The sequence below is a fragment of the Rhodnius prolixus genome, unplaced genomic scaffold, assembly GCF_049639745.1.
Source record: "Rhodnius prolixus isolate KJV_2025 unplaced genomic scaffold, Rpr scaffold_3, whole genome shotgun sequence".
Classification (NCBI taxonomy): Eukaryota; Metazoa; Arthropoda; class Insecta; order Hemiptera; family Reduviidae; genus Rhodnius; species Rhodnius prolixus.
The window spans coordinates 28,116,465-28,132,795 of record NW_027411603.1 but is presented as its reverse complement, the minus strand read 5'-3'; the positions used below and the strand labels follow the sequence as shown (position 1 = coordinate 28,132,795).

General features: G+C 33.9%; 1 protein-coding gene across 6 annotated transcripts in view; it reads right to left on the bottom strand.

The window, feature by feature from the left end:
- The window catches only part of moody (G-protein coupled receptor moody), an 86,895-nt gene that overhangs the window by 19,715 nt on the left and 50,849 nt on the right, over positions 1-16,331 (bottom strand). For 3 of the 6 annotated variants that reach the window (XM_074124323.1, XM_074124322.1, XM_074124319.1), the window contains exon 3: positions 14,387-14,492. In XM_074124323.1, coding sequence (XP_073980424.1) covers positions 14,387-14,472 — 86 coding nt within the window. In that variant the 5' untranslated portion in view covers positions 14,473-14,492. Of the gene's footprint in view, positions 1-3,189; positions 3,381-14,386; positions 14,493-16,331 lie in introns of those variants that run through there. The other 3 variants (XM_074124325.1, XM_074124321.1, XM_074124320.1) reach the window with 2 other exon arrangements.

The window sequence follows — 16,331 nt, the reverse complement described above, 5'->3', positions numbered from 1 at the left end:
TTTGCCCTATTTAAGTAGCTTAAGTTGAATATTTTAAAATTAAGCTCAGCAAATAGTCTAACTTGTTCCTTTATGTTCCACTGGTAAAATGTAAAAAATAAAATTATTCATGAACATTTATAAATCTTGACAAATTCAACTAAGAAAATAACCTCAAAATACAAACAACTCCTTCACATACTTAAAACACATTTGATATGCACAAAATACCATGAAATATAAGCTGATGTACAAATGGATATTAACAGGGTAGGTAAAGATGGATAAAGGATTAACCATTAATGGTATTAGTTATAATTACAGATTGCAATATCATAGCGATAATTGAAGAACAAAACAAAGAATATATAACAAACATTTAAATGAAGAGATAATGGATACAATGTAAAAGCGTCCTAACTAACAATTGACTCTAATTTGTGAGCCTAAACACGTGCATCCGGCTTCGGCCGAAGGGATAAATACAAGCGCTTTAACTGCACCATTTATGCACTTAGTTTGAAAATCAGTGGATTTAAACACATTACTGTACGCATAACAACATCATCACGCGTTTACTAAAAAATAAATATTAAATTTTATGGTGCTAATTATCTGGATGTCAGGAGAACGAATTGGTGAACATTTTTTGTGCTCTTATTGGTGTATATAATTTGAATGTTTAATGAATGTGAACTGATTACTAACTGTACTGTTAAATAATACATTAACGTACATTGTGTGAAAGTGAATTTAACATTATTTTTCTTTTACTTCATTTTACCTTCGTTTTTTGGTACTACTTAATATAACCTTAAAAAAGAGTGACCCACAAGCCACCATCTTAATAGATCTACAACATTAATAATTGTATTTGTCTAAATAACGATCTCAGAAACTCAATTGTACAGACAATTACTCGTAGAGAACATATTGGTAGCAAACAGAGACATCGGAAGCCTACAGGGAAGTTGCCCACTATCTGAGTCACAAAAAAAATTGAATACCATTCTTACCAGTTGAAAAAAGACAAATAAAACAATACAAAGCATAAAGAGTTCTTTGTCAAATTCATTACTCTTTTCCTGCACAAGAAATTAACTAAGGATTGTAAGAAAAAGGATTCAAACGTTTGGTTTTTACCAAAAAAACCATTACCCTGCTTTTTGTTGATTCAGATGATAACAAAAATATGGTTAAATCACCGCCTATTTATTAATATAGCAGTTAAAGTGAAAGATCGTCTAAAAACTAATGAAATAATGCAATAATAATAATAATAATAATAATAATACTTTATTTTTTATGTACATCAATTTTTAAGAAAAAAGTACATAAGACATGGCTACATGCAGCCGTCTGCCAGAGTTACTGTAAATGAAAAAACTATCTTCCTTTAAAAAAACTACAAACAAACTAAACTAGACCTAAATAAAAACTAGACCAAACTAAATAAAAAATAAAAATAAATAAATAAAATAAAAAATAGGAATATAAAATAATAATACTCGTAGAAATAAAATAATGCAATATAAAAACGCCGAACCACTGGGATTGAAAATTGGTATAAATCAATTCGCCTGGTCAGTTATAAAGATCTTATCTATCATCTATCATTGTAATCAATAAGAACAATACAAATCTTGCAGAATCATTGCTTTCAGTGCACTAAGAGAAGCAAGTAAAAGTTTTCAGAATTCTTACTCTGATTGCAACAAGTCAGCAAGTAAAAAGATTGCAGAATCAATGCCCTTAGTGCACTAAGTAAAAACTTGCAGAAAATCCTTGCTCAGAACTGCACTCTGAAAAGGAAACTGCATCAAATGGATTAAATACTAGCGCAGGACTACCAAATGTTTATTAGGTAAAAAAAACCAAAATTATAATTAATGGTAAAGACTTTATAAAAATTTACAAAATTATACACAATGTTATAAAAGAAAAAGATGTTAAGTGGTGAAATAAAATTAATCTTGCGAGAAAACCAGTAATTTATTCTTCTTATCTAGCTAATGGGCTCTCTCACTCCACAAGGATGATTAAATGGAAGTCTTAAGGGAGGGGAAGGTCGACTTAAGACAGTTGAATATTTCTGTTTTTCTTTTTTTTGAAGACTCTAACCTCGCTTTTTTACTCCATACAACACTATAATAATAGTTAAGAGATGGAATTGCAATCGTGAAGATTCACAGTTTTAAGTTTCAGTGGGGAATACCCGTTTTGAAATCACCAGTGTCCGAAAAAGTATTGTTTAAAATTGGTGAGTGTTTCGCTTAGATTCTAACAGAAGAATTTTCCGAATTTTAATATTTCTTCGCTAACTACTCCTAGATTTTATTTCAACTTTCCTTAATGATCGAGTACACATAAATTTAAAACTTTCACCGTAAACATTTCTTTATCCAGGAAATTCTATTAATGGGTACCTATGCGAAAGGATGTGGGTTAGATTCCATCTAAACTGATTAGTATTAAATGCAACTTAAACGTTTGGAGCTTGAATAAAATCTGTGTGAGAACTTCGAGAATAGTAGTAAGGAAAAATATTCGTGTGACGTTCATACCAGAAATGAAAACTTCGGGTTGAAAGATTTTTTACCAAAAGCTAATTATCAGCTCTCACATTGGCATCCTAAATCGGATATTAAATTTGAACTTACTTCGATTCTTTGTTTGTGAGTTGTGCTGACTTTTACAGGCAGGTGGACACATACATATAGACCAATTTGTAAAACCACTCTTTTTTTTTGGATTCAGCGTGCCTCAAAAACCACCATTTCCGAAAAAAAACAAACTCGAAATGGAAAGTTGATACAATGGTGAAACCTCCTCTTATTTAGTTAAGTAAGTAATAAGTCTCTTAGGTGGAGATTGAAAATTTTGGTTTTTAATATATCCCTTAACAGGCCGAATTTTAGGTTTCTTTTGTTCGTAATAAACCATCATCAAGTCTACATGTTCCTAATATCATTGAAAGGACAATTGTTTGTTTTCAACTTGGGCTCACTTTCCAAGAAAGAAGAATCATGACAAGCCCTGCAGCAGTTTTTTCTTAAACTACACTTAATAACTGCAGTTCATCACTAGAAAGCAGCAAATCATTATGTAAAAAAATTAAATAAAGATAAAAGAAATTTAAGCGTTCATAAGCTTGTATTTAATTGCTTGTAACAATAACCTGTCATGAAAAGAAAGTTTAGAAAAACTTACATATCAATGTTGGTCAGCATAGTTCATGGAAATGTGTACAGTAAATAGAACAAAACGTATTAAACATTGAAGTACTGTTATTAATATTATAAAGGCACATCATCTATATAAGAATAGAAGTGTGTTTGTTTGTAGTGCATCACTCAATTAACTATAACCGCCACAAACTGACAACTAACTAACTGAGGACATGCTTCACTTTCTTCACATAGAGAGTACACCAACACATACTCATCAACATTAAACAGCACCCTCAGCCCTACCCTACCCCTCCTTACACAGAACTTGGTGTCTTATACATCCTTATCTGTAGTGTGTTTACCGTCTCGCTTGCTCTTCCAATTATGATGACTGTACATTCTGTACCATTGTTCTCAGGACTCAATTTATTCATTATTTCCTATTATTGCTATATTTTTAGTTATGGCTCCTATTAAACTGATAATATTTTCTATATGTTCAAACACAATACGGTCTTTAGACCTTTAAAGAACTCTAAATATCAACACTTCGCTGAATCTGCTAAAATTAATGGACAAGTTTTTTAGAGACTGGAAAGTACATCTTTCAATTTACTAAAAGGAAAACGGGATTGTCGTACAGCTATATATTTTTTATTCTTCAAGTATTGCCAAAATTCTACTTAATCTTCATTCCAGTAAGAGCTGTACCGTCTGATTGAAAACAACTTCCATCCATATCTCTATTAAAATTGATTCACTTATATCTTTCCAACAAAAAAAAATTCTCTATTTTTATTAAAACCTCCATGTCTTTTCTTATTCTCAGCTGGATTGCCTGAAGGCTCGATTCTCGGTACTGCATTATTTATTACCAACGTCAACTCCTTCCTTTTTGACTTGGAAAACACACAAACAAGATTAAAAGGGAATAACTTAACAGTCGGTATAAAATTCTTTCTAGAGTACTTGACAGTAGCTCGAATCAGACTTTCCTGTAATAGGGTTATAAAACCTCTATAGGCATTCGACTTTTGGGATTCAACCAAGCAATCCAACTCCTATCATATTCAATCCTTCTAGAAAATAGTGTTCAGAAAAAGTAGCGGATGACTTTCTTTGAAGGTCAATGACTATTTTCCCACTGCAAGCATTTTATTTATGTATTTGACACTTTTCCGAGAAAATTACTTTTCGAGAATGGTCAGATTACCCTCTGAAGTGCCACTTCAGAACAATGTTACGTAATACTCTTCGGAAGAATTTTTATTCTCAGAACAATTGATTTTACGTGAGCTCTAGTTTGTATAGAGTCCATGACGTTGTGATTCCATGATATCGAGTGTTAAGTAGCACTGCAGCATGCAGCTTCTTATTTCGTCGAAAGAGTCATCTATTCTCCATTTTTCATATTCATTATGAAAGGAAAGAAATTCATCTTTCTTACAGTCAAAACTAAAACCACTTATCTTAATTTGAATATCTTCTTTGTCTGCAAATTTTATTTGTATCTTTTAAACTTTAAAAAGTTTACTTGATAAAAGTTTTACCCAATTTTTGTCTTAGTTTGTAGAAAGCATTTTGAATTGATTTTAACCAATATGATTCTTAAAAGAATCGCAAATTAAAGCATTTAATAACATATTTGGAATTGTTTACGGTAAATTAAAATCCACCGTTTTCTGGTAAACTAAAATTTTGATTTCATAAAAGGTGAGCTATATACAGGGTGAACCAGTAAGTAATGTCCATAGGCCTACTGTGTGTGGAACATCTAAAGTGGAGTTCAATGACGTATTGGCCAACTTCATATTTTCCACTGTTCTTGAGTGATGTCACTTTAATTTTTTTTCCTAAAATCATTACTTTTTTCCAATAAAAATGTTATTACTCAGAAAGTTTTAGTCCGAATTCAATTCTGATAGCACGATTAGAAAGACAGATAAATTTTCTAAAAATTGATACCATTTCGAAGCATAAGTTATTCTCCAAACAGCCTCAATCTTCCTCATGGATACTGGAAAAATAAAAGTAATCGAAATTTTTAAGAAAACTCATTAGGCCCTTACGTGATCATTATCAGACCTAGGTGCTGGCACTTTTTATAAAAGTTTCCTTGTTTAATGGGCTTTCAAACGGTAAATCATTTTCCAGGATTCCTTCTATCTTCGTATGAGAAATTACGTTTGTTTTACAAGAAAACGTGTTCACGAGCACTCAACAGTGTTAGTTTGTAAAGTTGTTTAATTCATTGAAAACTCTTTTAGATGTACCAAAGGTCAATTTTAAAGTAGGCTGTCCTAAAATAAGGAAGCCGAAGGTTACAAATTGCACTTTACAAACGTAATTTCTCATACGAAGATAGAAGGAATCCTGGAAAATGATATACCGTTACTGATGATATGGACATTACTTACTGGTTCACCCAGTATAGAAAATAGCAAAAAATGTCTACCTTAAATCATAATACTCGTATTGTGTTATTCGATTTGATTTTGCTCATTTGACGGAAACACATATTAGAAAAAAATAACCGTTTGTAGTTTACAAAGATCCTATATTGTCTGGTTTATATATATTCAACAGAAAATTTAATGTTGTGTACGTGAAGAAAGTGTTTCCGTGTGGATCCTACCGTGAGGAAGCCTTCGTTCGGAAAGATAGTCTCGTTACGCTCGTGTGGGCATTATCTGAAATCGTGTTGAAAATATGCTCACAAAATAAGGAACTATTAGCAAATTCCAGGGTGAAAATTTGACGGTAGGATAGAGGGGTAACGCTATTTGAAAATATGCTCACAAAATAAGGAACTATTAGCAAATTCCAGGGTGAAAATTTGACGGTAGGATAGAGGGGTAACGCTATTTGAAGCAATTTCCTAATGTTTTAGATATTTAAGTAGTTTCAGACATATTTTTACACTGCAGTAGACAAATTCTTGGATGCAATTAATTTCGAAATATTAATCATTTCCTTTAAAAGTAAATTATTAATAATATTCCGAGAAACGTACAGAAATATAGCGCGTAATTAACGTAATAGTGGGCGCCATGTCAATGACTCAGGGTACTCTCAATTTCTGAGAATTTACTCTCGCTAGATCACTGCACTCTAATCTATGAAGACCAAAACAAAAATAGCAAAATCTAAGGGCATTAAACCGGGATCCTATTCGATCCACTGTACCAATGTACTACCGTTGACCTACAACCTGCCCTATAAGCATCACAAAAACCATTGCCAGCTAAACATTGAGCTGGATTGTACCCCATAAATTTCTATTTTCCCACTATGGCCAAGATAATTTAAAACATTTAGGGCGAGATGGAGTGAAGAAACAAAGTTTTCGCACGTTTTTTTTAAAGCATTTTGTTAGCAGTAAGTAAAGTTCATTTAGGAGAGCCCTACAAATCGCCCAACGTGAGACCGCTTAATCGACTTGTCGGCCAGCGATTCTTACATAGATATAGATGGAAAGGTAGATTCTCTATTTAAATTTCCATATTTTATATTTATACGAGGTCTGCCTAAAAAGTATCCGACCTTTATTTTCCCTCGCAAAATAAAGACGATAGCGCGGCGCCACTGAACTCAGTAAAGGAAGACACCTTCATGCGTATGTGTGAATTTTGTGACCGCCTTCCAGCGCGTCAGTCGCTGCCTGTGGGTCGCTGAGTGAGGTGCTACACAACGTGTTCGTCGCAATACCGATTCTCCGATTTCCGGATCCGATTCTCTCAAGATGACTGAACGTGTTGAGCAAAGGCACTGCATTAAATTTTGTCAAAAGCTTGGTGATTCTCAAAGTGAAACAATTAGTAAGATTCAGCAGGTGTTTGGAGACGAAGCGATGGGAATAACTTAACAGTCGGTATAAAATTCTTTCTAGAGTACTTGACAGTAGCTCGAATCTCTCAAATACAGCAGACTTTCCTGTAATAGGGTTATAAAACCTCTATAGGCATTCGACTTTTGGGATTCAACCAAGCAATCCAACTCCTATCGTATTAAGGAAGGAAGGTACAAATTAAGGAGTGGTTCAACCGCTTCAAAGTAGCCGCAAATCAGCGGAGAGTGACCAAGTTTTTGTCGCCGGAACGAAAGGACCTCCGTTTTGAAGTTGCACTAACTCCAACCTCTTGGGCAATCTCTCGCACGGTCAAGCGACGATCTGCCATCACCAAATTTCGCACAGTCTCAACAACGTCTGCACTCCGAGCAGTCTAGGGCCTGCCAGAACGCTGGTCACTCTTCGCTGATGTGCGGCCATTTTTGAAACGGTTGAACCACTCCTTAATTTGTATTACACCCATCGCTTCGTCTCCAAACACCTGCTGAATCTTACGAATTGTTTCGCTTTGAGAATCACCAAGCTTTTGACAAAATTTGATGTTTCAGTCATCTTGAGAGAATCGGTAATGCGACGAACACGTGTAGCACCTCATTCAGCGACCCACAGGCAGCGACTGACGCGCTGGAAGGCGGTCACAAAATTCACACATGCGCATGAAGGTGTCTTCCTTTACTGAGTACAGTGGCGCCGCGCTATCGTCTTTATTTTGCGAGGGAAAAATAAAGGTCGGATACTTTTTAGACAGACCTCGTATTACATTTTTAGGGAGTGTTATCACTGGGTAATTTCTCCTCTAAATTAGTGAGTTTGAAGTGATCAGTTATTGTCATTGTTACTTATAGTGTAAATAGCGCTAGTGTAACTTAACAAATAAATTAAAATAAAAAAAATATTACATTTTCTTAAGTAATATCTAAATTATATGAGTTTAATGTTAAAATGATTCTCCCTAATATAAAACTGAAAAACAAAAACAAATTGAACTGAAAGCGAAAGCAAAAACTAATTTAACTGATAAATATGACATACCCTCACAAAAATAACCTAGATAAGAAATAATTTATATCAAGAAAATTTAATCCAACATTTTGGTTACACTAAGTAATGTTTTCTCGATGCGAGCGTTAATACGTTTGTAAAAATGTGGTTAGATCCGCAGTGCTCAATAATATCGTTGACTTTATATGTCGTAGCTTGCATTTTGTAGTGTTCCTGAACGAGATACAAGCCAGCAAATACGTTTGTGTTCGTGTTACATCATTAGTGGCTACAATCTGGCAATGAAGGTGTAATATTTATCAGAAATGTTACTTTTAGATCTGATCAGTGATTGTGGATGCAGCAAATTAGCGAGGATTGTAGAGGGGCGAAACGAAGGAGTTTTTTTTTTTTCTGTAAAATTTGGAGTTTAGAAATATCTGTCCTGGAGATAGAGAGCTTAAACGCAGAGCTTGCTTAGCAGCTATAGAATGTAAATAGTTTGTTGAGGATTTAGGTGCAGATTTCGGAGTTAAGAGAGAGAGATGAGAAAAAAGAAGTCAGGTGGCTGTCTTATCATTGATCATTTCTGTCTTGCATGTGAGAAGTGCAGTTCAGTATGCAATTCAACATCGCTTCAAGGAAGAAAAGGCAAATTGTATGGTAAATTCAAGAAGAAAGAAAAGATTCGGGTGTTTGATCGTGGAAAGATATTGTTTTGAAGATGTTTTCAGGTTCGAAAACTTGGGATTTCTCCTGCCCAAAAGAAAGGAACGCTAGGTGCATCATGGCTGAGATATAAATAAAAGTTAGATGCAAAAGTTAGACTGTGAAGCGACAAAAAAGCTTGGAGAGAGGACAAGATTCTACATGGACCGTAGCCGTCGTGGATTTGTAGTTAACCAACCATGCTCACTACTTTAAAATATTAATTTGACAAGATTAAAAGCTTCTGAGAACCTTAAAAGCACCCAGTTCCCTTTGCTATAGGGCGTTAGTTAATATTCAGAAAGCTACAAAATACAGGGTGTTCATTTTAAGACGGCTCAAATGCATTTCATGCTTAAACGGTTGTTCTGAGCGAAAAATGGTAGAGGAAAAATTTGTTGCCTGTCACCTCTAGTTTCAGAATATGTGACTTGATTTTAGATTCCTGCCCGCATACGCGGCTGACGCGCGACCAAAAGTGAGGGTTCGCAGTTGACCCCCATTTTCATATACACAGTTTTAAAGAGTATAAAAAGTAATGAAAGAAACCGGAAACCGCAATTCGATATCTTCAAAATTAAAGGTGCTAGGCCATTTCGAAATCTATTATTTATTAATCATATTTCAATTTTTTAACTTATTATCAAAGAGAAAGAAGAGCACGCGATAGGTCATTTTTATGTATTTTTTCATCCCCTTTCTACTAAAAATATTGCCAAGGCAGTAAAGCCAGTATTTTTCTTAATATCAGGAAATAAGTTGTTTTCCGAGTTATTTTTCTAAGAAAAATCAAATGTTAAGGCTTTAGATGTTCTCAAACATACCCAAAATGGCTAAAAAATAATTTTACATCTGTTACAAACAAGAAGGTTTAATAATTATTTGGTAATTTTGGGAGAGTTGCGTTTAATTACCAAAAAAATTGGAAACCTCCTGCCACATATTTAAGTGATCAATATCTTTCATGTAAAGGATCAAATTTATTCCTTAATTTACCAAATAATGCACATTACTCAACTTGTGAAGCATGTACTGTGCCTCTTCAGATACAGAGAGCAGTTGATAACCTCCTGGCTAACCTGGCTTGCGAGTCTGAGGAGGCACCTTTCAAGAGTTCACGCTGCAAAAGTGCATTATTTGATAAATTAAGGAATAAATTTGATCCTTTACATGAAAGATATTGATATGTGGCAGGAGGTTTCCAATTTTTTTGGTAATTAAACGCAACTCTCCCAAAATTATCAAATAATTATTAAACCTTCTTGTTTGTAACAGATGTAAAATTATTTTTTAGCCATTTTGAGTATGCTTGAGAACATCTAAAGCTCTTAACATTTGATTTTTCTTAGAAAAATCACTCGGAAAACGACTTATTTCCCGATATTAAGAAAAATACTAGATTTACTGCCTTGGCAATATTTTTAGTAGAAAGGGGATGAAAAAATACATAAAAATGACCTATCGCGTGCTCTTCTTTCTCTTTGATAACAAGTTAAAAAAATTGAAATATGATTAAAAATACCAGATTTTGAAATGGCCTAGCACCTTTAATTTTGAAAATATCGAATTGCGGTTTCCGGTTTCTTTCATTACTTTTTATACTCTTTAAAACTGTGTATATGAAAATGGGGGTCAACTGCGAACCCTCACTTTTGGTCGCGCGTCAGCCGCGTATGCGGGCAGGAATCTAAAATCAAGTCACATATTCTGAAACTAGAGGTGACAGGCAACAAATTTTTCCTCTACCATTTTTCGCTCAGAACAACCGTTTAAGCATGAAATGCATTTGAGCCGTCTTAAAATGAACACCCTGTATAAAAGTTTTCAGCCTACGGAGTTAAAAAAAGATTATCTTGATTTGCCAGTCATGCTAACCCAAATTTGGTAAACAGGGCCTAGACGTTTGTCAAGAGTTCTTTAAAGCAGTACTATTGTGTTATTTAGAAAACAATAAACCAATCTGGAAGAATTATTTTCTCAAAAATAAGCCGCTTGTAAATTTTTAATTTTCTACAAGAATACTTAGGGCCTGCTTTAAGCAATGGAATAGCAAAAATTGATCTCAAGTAGGGTAAAGTAGGGTGAGATGGCCACCATTTTATTTGGAGGGTGCCTGCAAATTTTTGGTAAGAGCTAGGCTTACTTTATTATTATTTTTGGAAACCTCACAAACATAAGAAAAGGAAAAAATTTCAGAAAAAATGCTAAGGGAAACATTTTTTTATTCTTACAAAAAAAAAATAGCAATTGGCCATATATCCCCACTGGGTTGGGTGAGTTGGCCAACGTAACTTGGGAGAGATGGCCACATATTGTAAATGAAATTGCGCTAGTAAAACGTAAAAATAACAGAAAAAAATGAATGGTTACTTAATATTTACTTATTATTCTTCTTTTTAAATGCGCTTTTACTACAATTTTGGCAAGCGTATGCACAAGAAGAGCAATTTTCGTGGAACCACTTCCGGCATATTATGCATTCCAACCAATCTTTTCTTTCTGGTCTTGTAGCTTTCCCGATATCCTGTACATTCAGTTTCATCGATTTCTGAAATGGCAACACTTTCCTCTTCAAATTCGATTCCTGTTTTATCCTCTTCATCGGAACTTGGGGAAGGTAAGCATTTTCTTTTACGGACAAACCTTTCTTTCAGAATTGTCTCTTTGGAGATAGTATTTCTTGTTGGTTTGGATTTCTTTGCAACTCTGTTTTTCACAACAGCAATGTGCTCGAGAGAAGTTAATAAAGTGACGAACAGACTTGGCTCGTTTTCTTGCAGAGACGACAGTTTGGGTGTGGGGTTAATACGATCTCAAATTTTCTTCAGCATAATTTCCACGGTTAGTGTTCTGTCTTTTATGCTGAGTTGGCATTTTTCTGCAGTGAATTGGAAAATGAGCCAAACTATAACAGAAAAAAAGTAAAAATAATTGGCCATCTACCCCTACTGTTTGATGGCCATCTGTCCCGAATGCTAGAGAGAGATGGCCAACAAGATAAACATAACTCAACGCGTACTTTTCGATAGTTTTAGAGGTTAGGATCCATTAATGTATACTGTACTTTCCAAATATGTAAAAAACAACACTAAAATTTCGACACATACATTCGCTGCAGCACGCAGTATGCAACTATCATAAAATTTTTTGTTGAGACGATAATGTTTTTATTCTCTGAGTTAATTAATAACGCTTTGACGCAGACAAAAATGAACTCACTGTAGTCAGACATGAAGGTTCATCACTGGAGAGGTCACGCAGCGCCGTCGGACGACATTTCGGTTAAATTTCGGCTGTTGGCCATCTCTCCCGATTGGCCATCTCACCCGACTTTACCCTAAAAGATCTAAGATCTCTAGTAAAAAATGTAAATCATGAAGCTAAATGTCACTTTATGAAAGTAGTAACACAAATTGTAAAAAATGGGTTTCCATTGGTTTCAATTAAACTGATACGTTTTAATGAATCATTAAATATATTGTGGCATTTGACCACAATTCATCACTCGCATATCAACGTTTCCAATCCTTTAACATTTACTTACTAATCGCAACTATATTAAAGGTTTATCTACACACTTTATGTAACCAATTTATGATTATATTTATCTAAATATTAGAAAGGAATATCTCTTCGTACAAATAGTTTTTAATTAAAATAACTCCAGAGTGAACGTTTATTATCAGTGTCAACAGTGATCATAAATTTATTGGATAATTATATTTGTCAATCCATTATATATTTTATAACTTAAAAATTAAATCTATGATACAAGGAATAAGTTAAAAAAAATCTCAACGAGAACTGTGGGAGAAGAAAATTATAAATTATCTAATGTTTTTTTTACAGCCCTCTGAACAACTACCTAACCTTTTTTCCATGTCTTAACCCAAACATGTGCCACTCATTCTGAACTTAAAAAGGAATATGGGCTTTTAAAGATCTTTTATTTTGTTTCTTTAATCTCGTATTATAAATAATTGGTTCTTAAATCTTAACTGGTAAATGTTTAATTTTATTAACTAGCTGAAGTAATCGTCATAGTTTTTCAAAACTTGAAAGAGTAACTTAATCAATTCCTTTATTTTTTTTAAGGAAGTTATATCGGGTTGTCAAGTATGAAATGGAGCGAAAAATGCACATAATTGAATTCGATTTTTTCCCTATAAAAACTTTTTATTTTTAATCGAAAGTATGCACCCATATTATCGATACACTTTTGCCATTTTCGAGGTAACTCATTTATTCCTTTGCTGTAGAAGCCCTGGATCACGGGAGTCGATGTACTCTTGAAACGCCATTTTGACAGCCTGGGCGGAATTGAATTTTTTTCCAGATAAAAAGTTGTTTAAATTTTGAAAGAAATGATAGTCAGTGGGGGGCAAGGTCTGGCGAGTACGGTGGGTGACGGAGAGTTTCCAACTTCCAACTCCTGTAGCTTTGACACGGTCATTCGTGCGGCATGTGGTCGAGCGTGGTCGTGCAGGAGAATTAGAGTCATCCGATTAACTAGTTTTGGCTGTTTAATCGCAAGATTTCTCATCATTTCGTCTAGTTGATAACAGTAGACATGCGCCGTGATCGTTCGGCCAGGTTCCATAAAGCTGTGGTGGATGACACCTGAGCCAGACCAACAAACAGTGACCATCAGCTTCTTCTGGTGGTTCATCTTTGTCCAACCATTGCGATGAACGCTTACGATTATCGTACATGATCCATTTTTCATTGCACCTAACAATTTGATTGAAAAATGGTTCGGCTTTGTTGCGAGAAAGAAGAGAAAGTTAATGCGTCCGAGTCTTCGTTTCTTCTGTGCAACAGTCAATTCATGCGGTATCCACTTGTCCAGCTTTTTCACTTTACCGATTTGTGCCAAATGAGTCAAGATTGTTTGCTTTGATATATTGTACATTAATGATAATTCACGTGCACTTTGGCTGGAATTCGCTTCCACAGTGGCTTTCAGGACGTAAAATTAATAACATGAACTTTGCTCCATTTCATACTTGACAACCCGATGTATTAATATTGTTGTTATTCGGTTCTTTTCATTTCATCTAAATTTAAGGAAGGAGAGTTCCACAGGAGTTACCGAAATTTCATAAAACTTCATAGTAAAGGAAGGATTTTTTTACCCATCACACTTTTGGGCTAAATTTAATCACATTTCCTATAAATACGCACTGAATAGTTTATTTATGTGCAATTGTGAATAAATATTTATCAAAGTATATTTGATTTCCTTTCTTTTCAATACAACCTGCTTGAGAAGCAGTGCTTTCTGCACACTCCATAGTTGGATACCTCACTGGATACGACAAAGACCGAGAGAACTGCTGAAAATAAGTCTCTCTATTGATAATACAATATTAAAGTCCACCTTAAATTATTACTGTTTTTTAATTAAACTCATTTCTCTCAACCCTTCACATAAATACCTCAAACGCCTTTTCTTATTCATTTGCAAACCTTACATGATAGACATTCCCGCGTTCTTCAACTGCTTGTAAATATCTTGAAGAACGTTCTTACACTTATGAACTTGCTTTTACTTGATGCATATATTTCGAAGTGGTAAATATCTCAATAAAATATGAACAAAGACCAACATACATTTCAATTTAATTTCATGTACGGGTTCTTAACTCATTTTTTACCTGTATAGTAAAACTGTTTGAATAAGTAGTTAAATACTTACTGCGGAAAAGTGGCATTATCACCGGAAACTGGTACCGATGAAACTCCAGGATCTTCTTCAAATGTAGCAATTGCGTCCAGCGACATGTGCTGAATATTATGTGCTCCTAAGAAAAAAATTTTTTTTATCAAACTGTTTGTATTAAAACAAAAAGAAAAGAAAGAGAAATATTTTTAATATTATAAGGCGACAATAAGGCAATAAGGTTCTTTGTTTTGTACGGTTAACGCCCATAATATTCTGGAAATTTACATTACAAATTTTATGAAAAATTAAAGTCTGTTAAAGTTTCCTTATGTTCAGGGGGACCTTTCATCAATCTCAAAAGTGGGTTGCACATCAGTTATCGTATAACGAAGTTGTCTAAATCTATTAAGTAAGTAAATTGCCTATTTTTACCGGCAGGCTTTACGTCCAACTACCAATTAGGTGTCATGGACGGAGGCGATTAGTAAACATGCTTTACTACATATTTCTTTTATTAACCTTTAGATAAAATCCAAGTTGAACCCAGTACTACAATACGAGTATATATTAGCTTTACAGGTTTAAATCTATTATGTAACAACTGGTTTAGAGCTTATATGAGAACACTTTCAATTGTTAGGATTGCAAACTGGAATACGTCACAGCAGAAGAAGCGAATTTTCTGCGATTTCTCGCTTTCAGATCTTTCGAATACTTCATCATAAAAATAAGAAGTAAACTTCGTTTCTGGACAAACCTCGCTTAAAAACTGTTGAAAATATCTTTCTATCTTTTTTGATTGAATTTGTGAAGGAAATTATCTTTATTTTGAAGAATAAATGTGTAGCAATAGCAAAACAAAAAACGCAGTTTCAATGATTACAATTAAATTTTAGACCGTATAAATACCCCTTATTATTCTAATACTTCAGCTATTTCAGAGTAGTTGTCTGACAGATAATTGAAGGTAAACAGCGAACCTAATGAAAATTTATTAAAGAGTCTTTTATTGTTTGAAAGTCCAGTAATTATTTCGCTCCACAGCTGCTAGATGTGGCCATTGTTCTGTTGAAGTACAGGTGAAATACTGACTGCCCCATCAATACATGTACTAAAACATAAATATGTTCTATATTTCGGCCAATTAACTGAAATTATATTGGTTCAATATTTGTTTATAAAATTAAGTAATTGTTGTGGCCATTAAGTTACTACTTTCTAAGAAAAGTAATAGTCTAATTCTATGGGTGGAACATATAATTACCAAATTAGGTCTCGCCGACTGGGGCTAAAACACAGATTTTATTACTAATATTTTTCTATCAAATTAAAGCAAATACTTGCGGAAATAGAAGTATTCTGCTTAAAAGTCTGCGCTCATATCACCACAACAATCACCCGTTGCACCTAAAATAAGTACGAATAAATGGGTATTCGTATCTATACTAATAAATACTAAGAAATAGCATTTGCACCTATTTTAAGTAAGATTTACTGAAAAACCACTTTTTTCGCTTTAAGAGGTGGTGTTTTCTTTGAAAATTATAATCCAAAATTTGCAAGAAAACAATACCCGCTGTCATGAGAAAAGCTGCTCTATAATTCTATATAGATCAATAAAAACAACTAATAATAATTTTAATTAATGCCAACACTAATTGTATTTTCCCACATCTGTTGTAAACAATTAAAACTGCACTCCTCGTCCCTTAAAAAACTAGAATTCAATAGAGAGGTGCAGGACTTCACTACTGATTCTAAAATGGCTGGACAAGCATAGAACATTAACTGTCAGGAAAGAAAAGGTAGAGCTTTAAGGATTTAAAAATGAATTTTAAGGGTTTCTGATTCAGCAGCATTAATCATCAGGAAATCTAACCAATTTGGAAGGATTTTTTTTTTTGAAGAGGATCTCTTAAGGGCTTACAGACAGTGATCAGTTGCGTTAACCCTCATGTGATTCCCATTCTGACAAAAT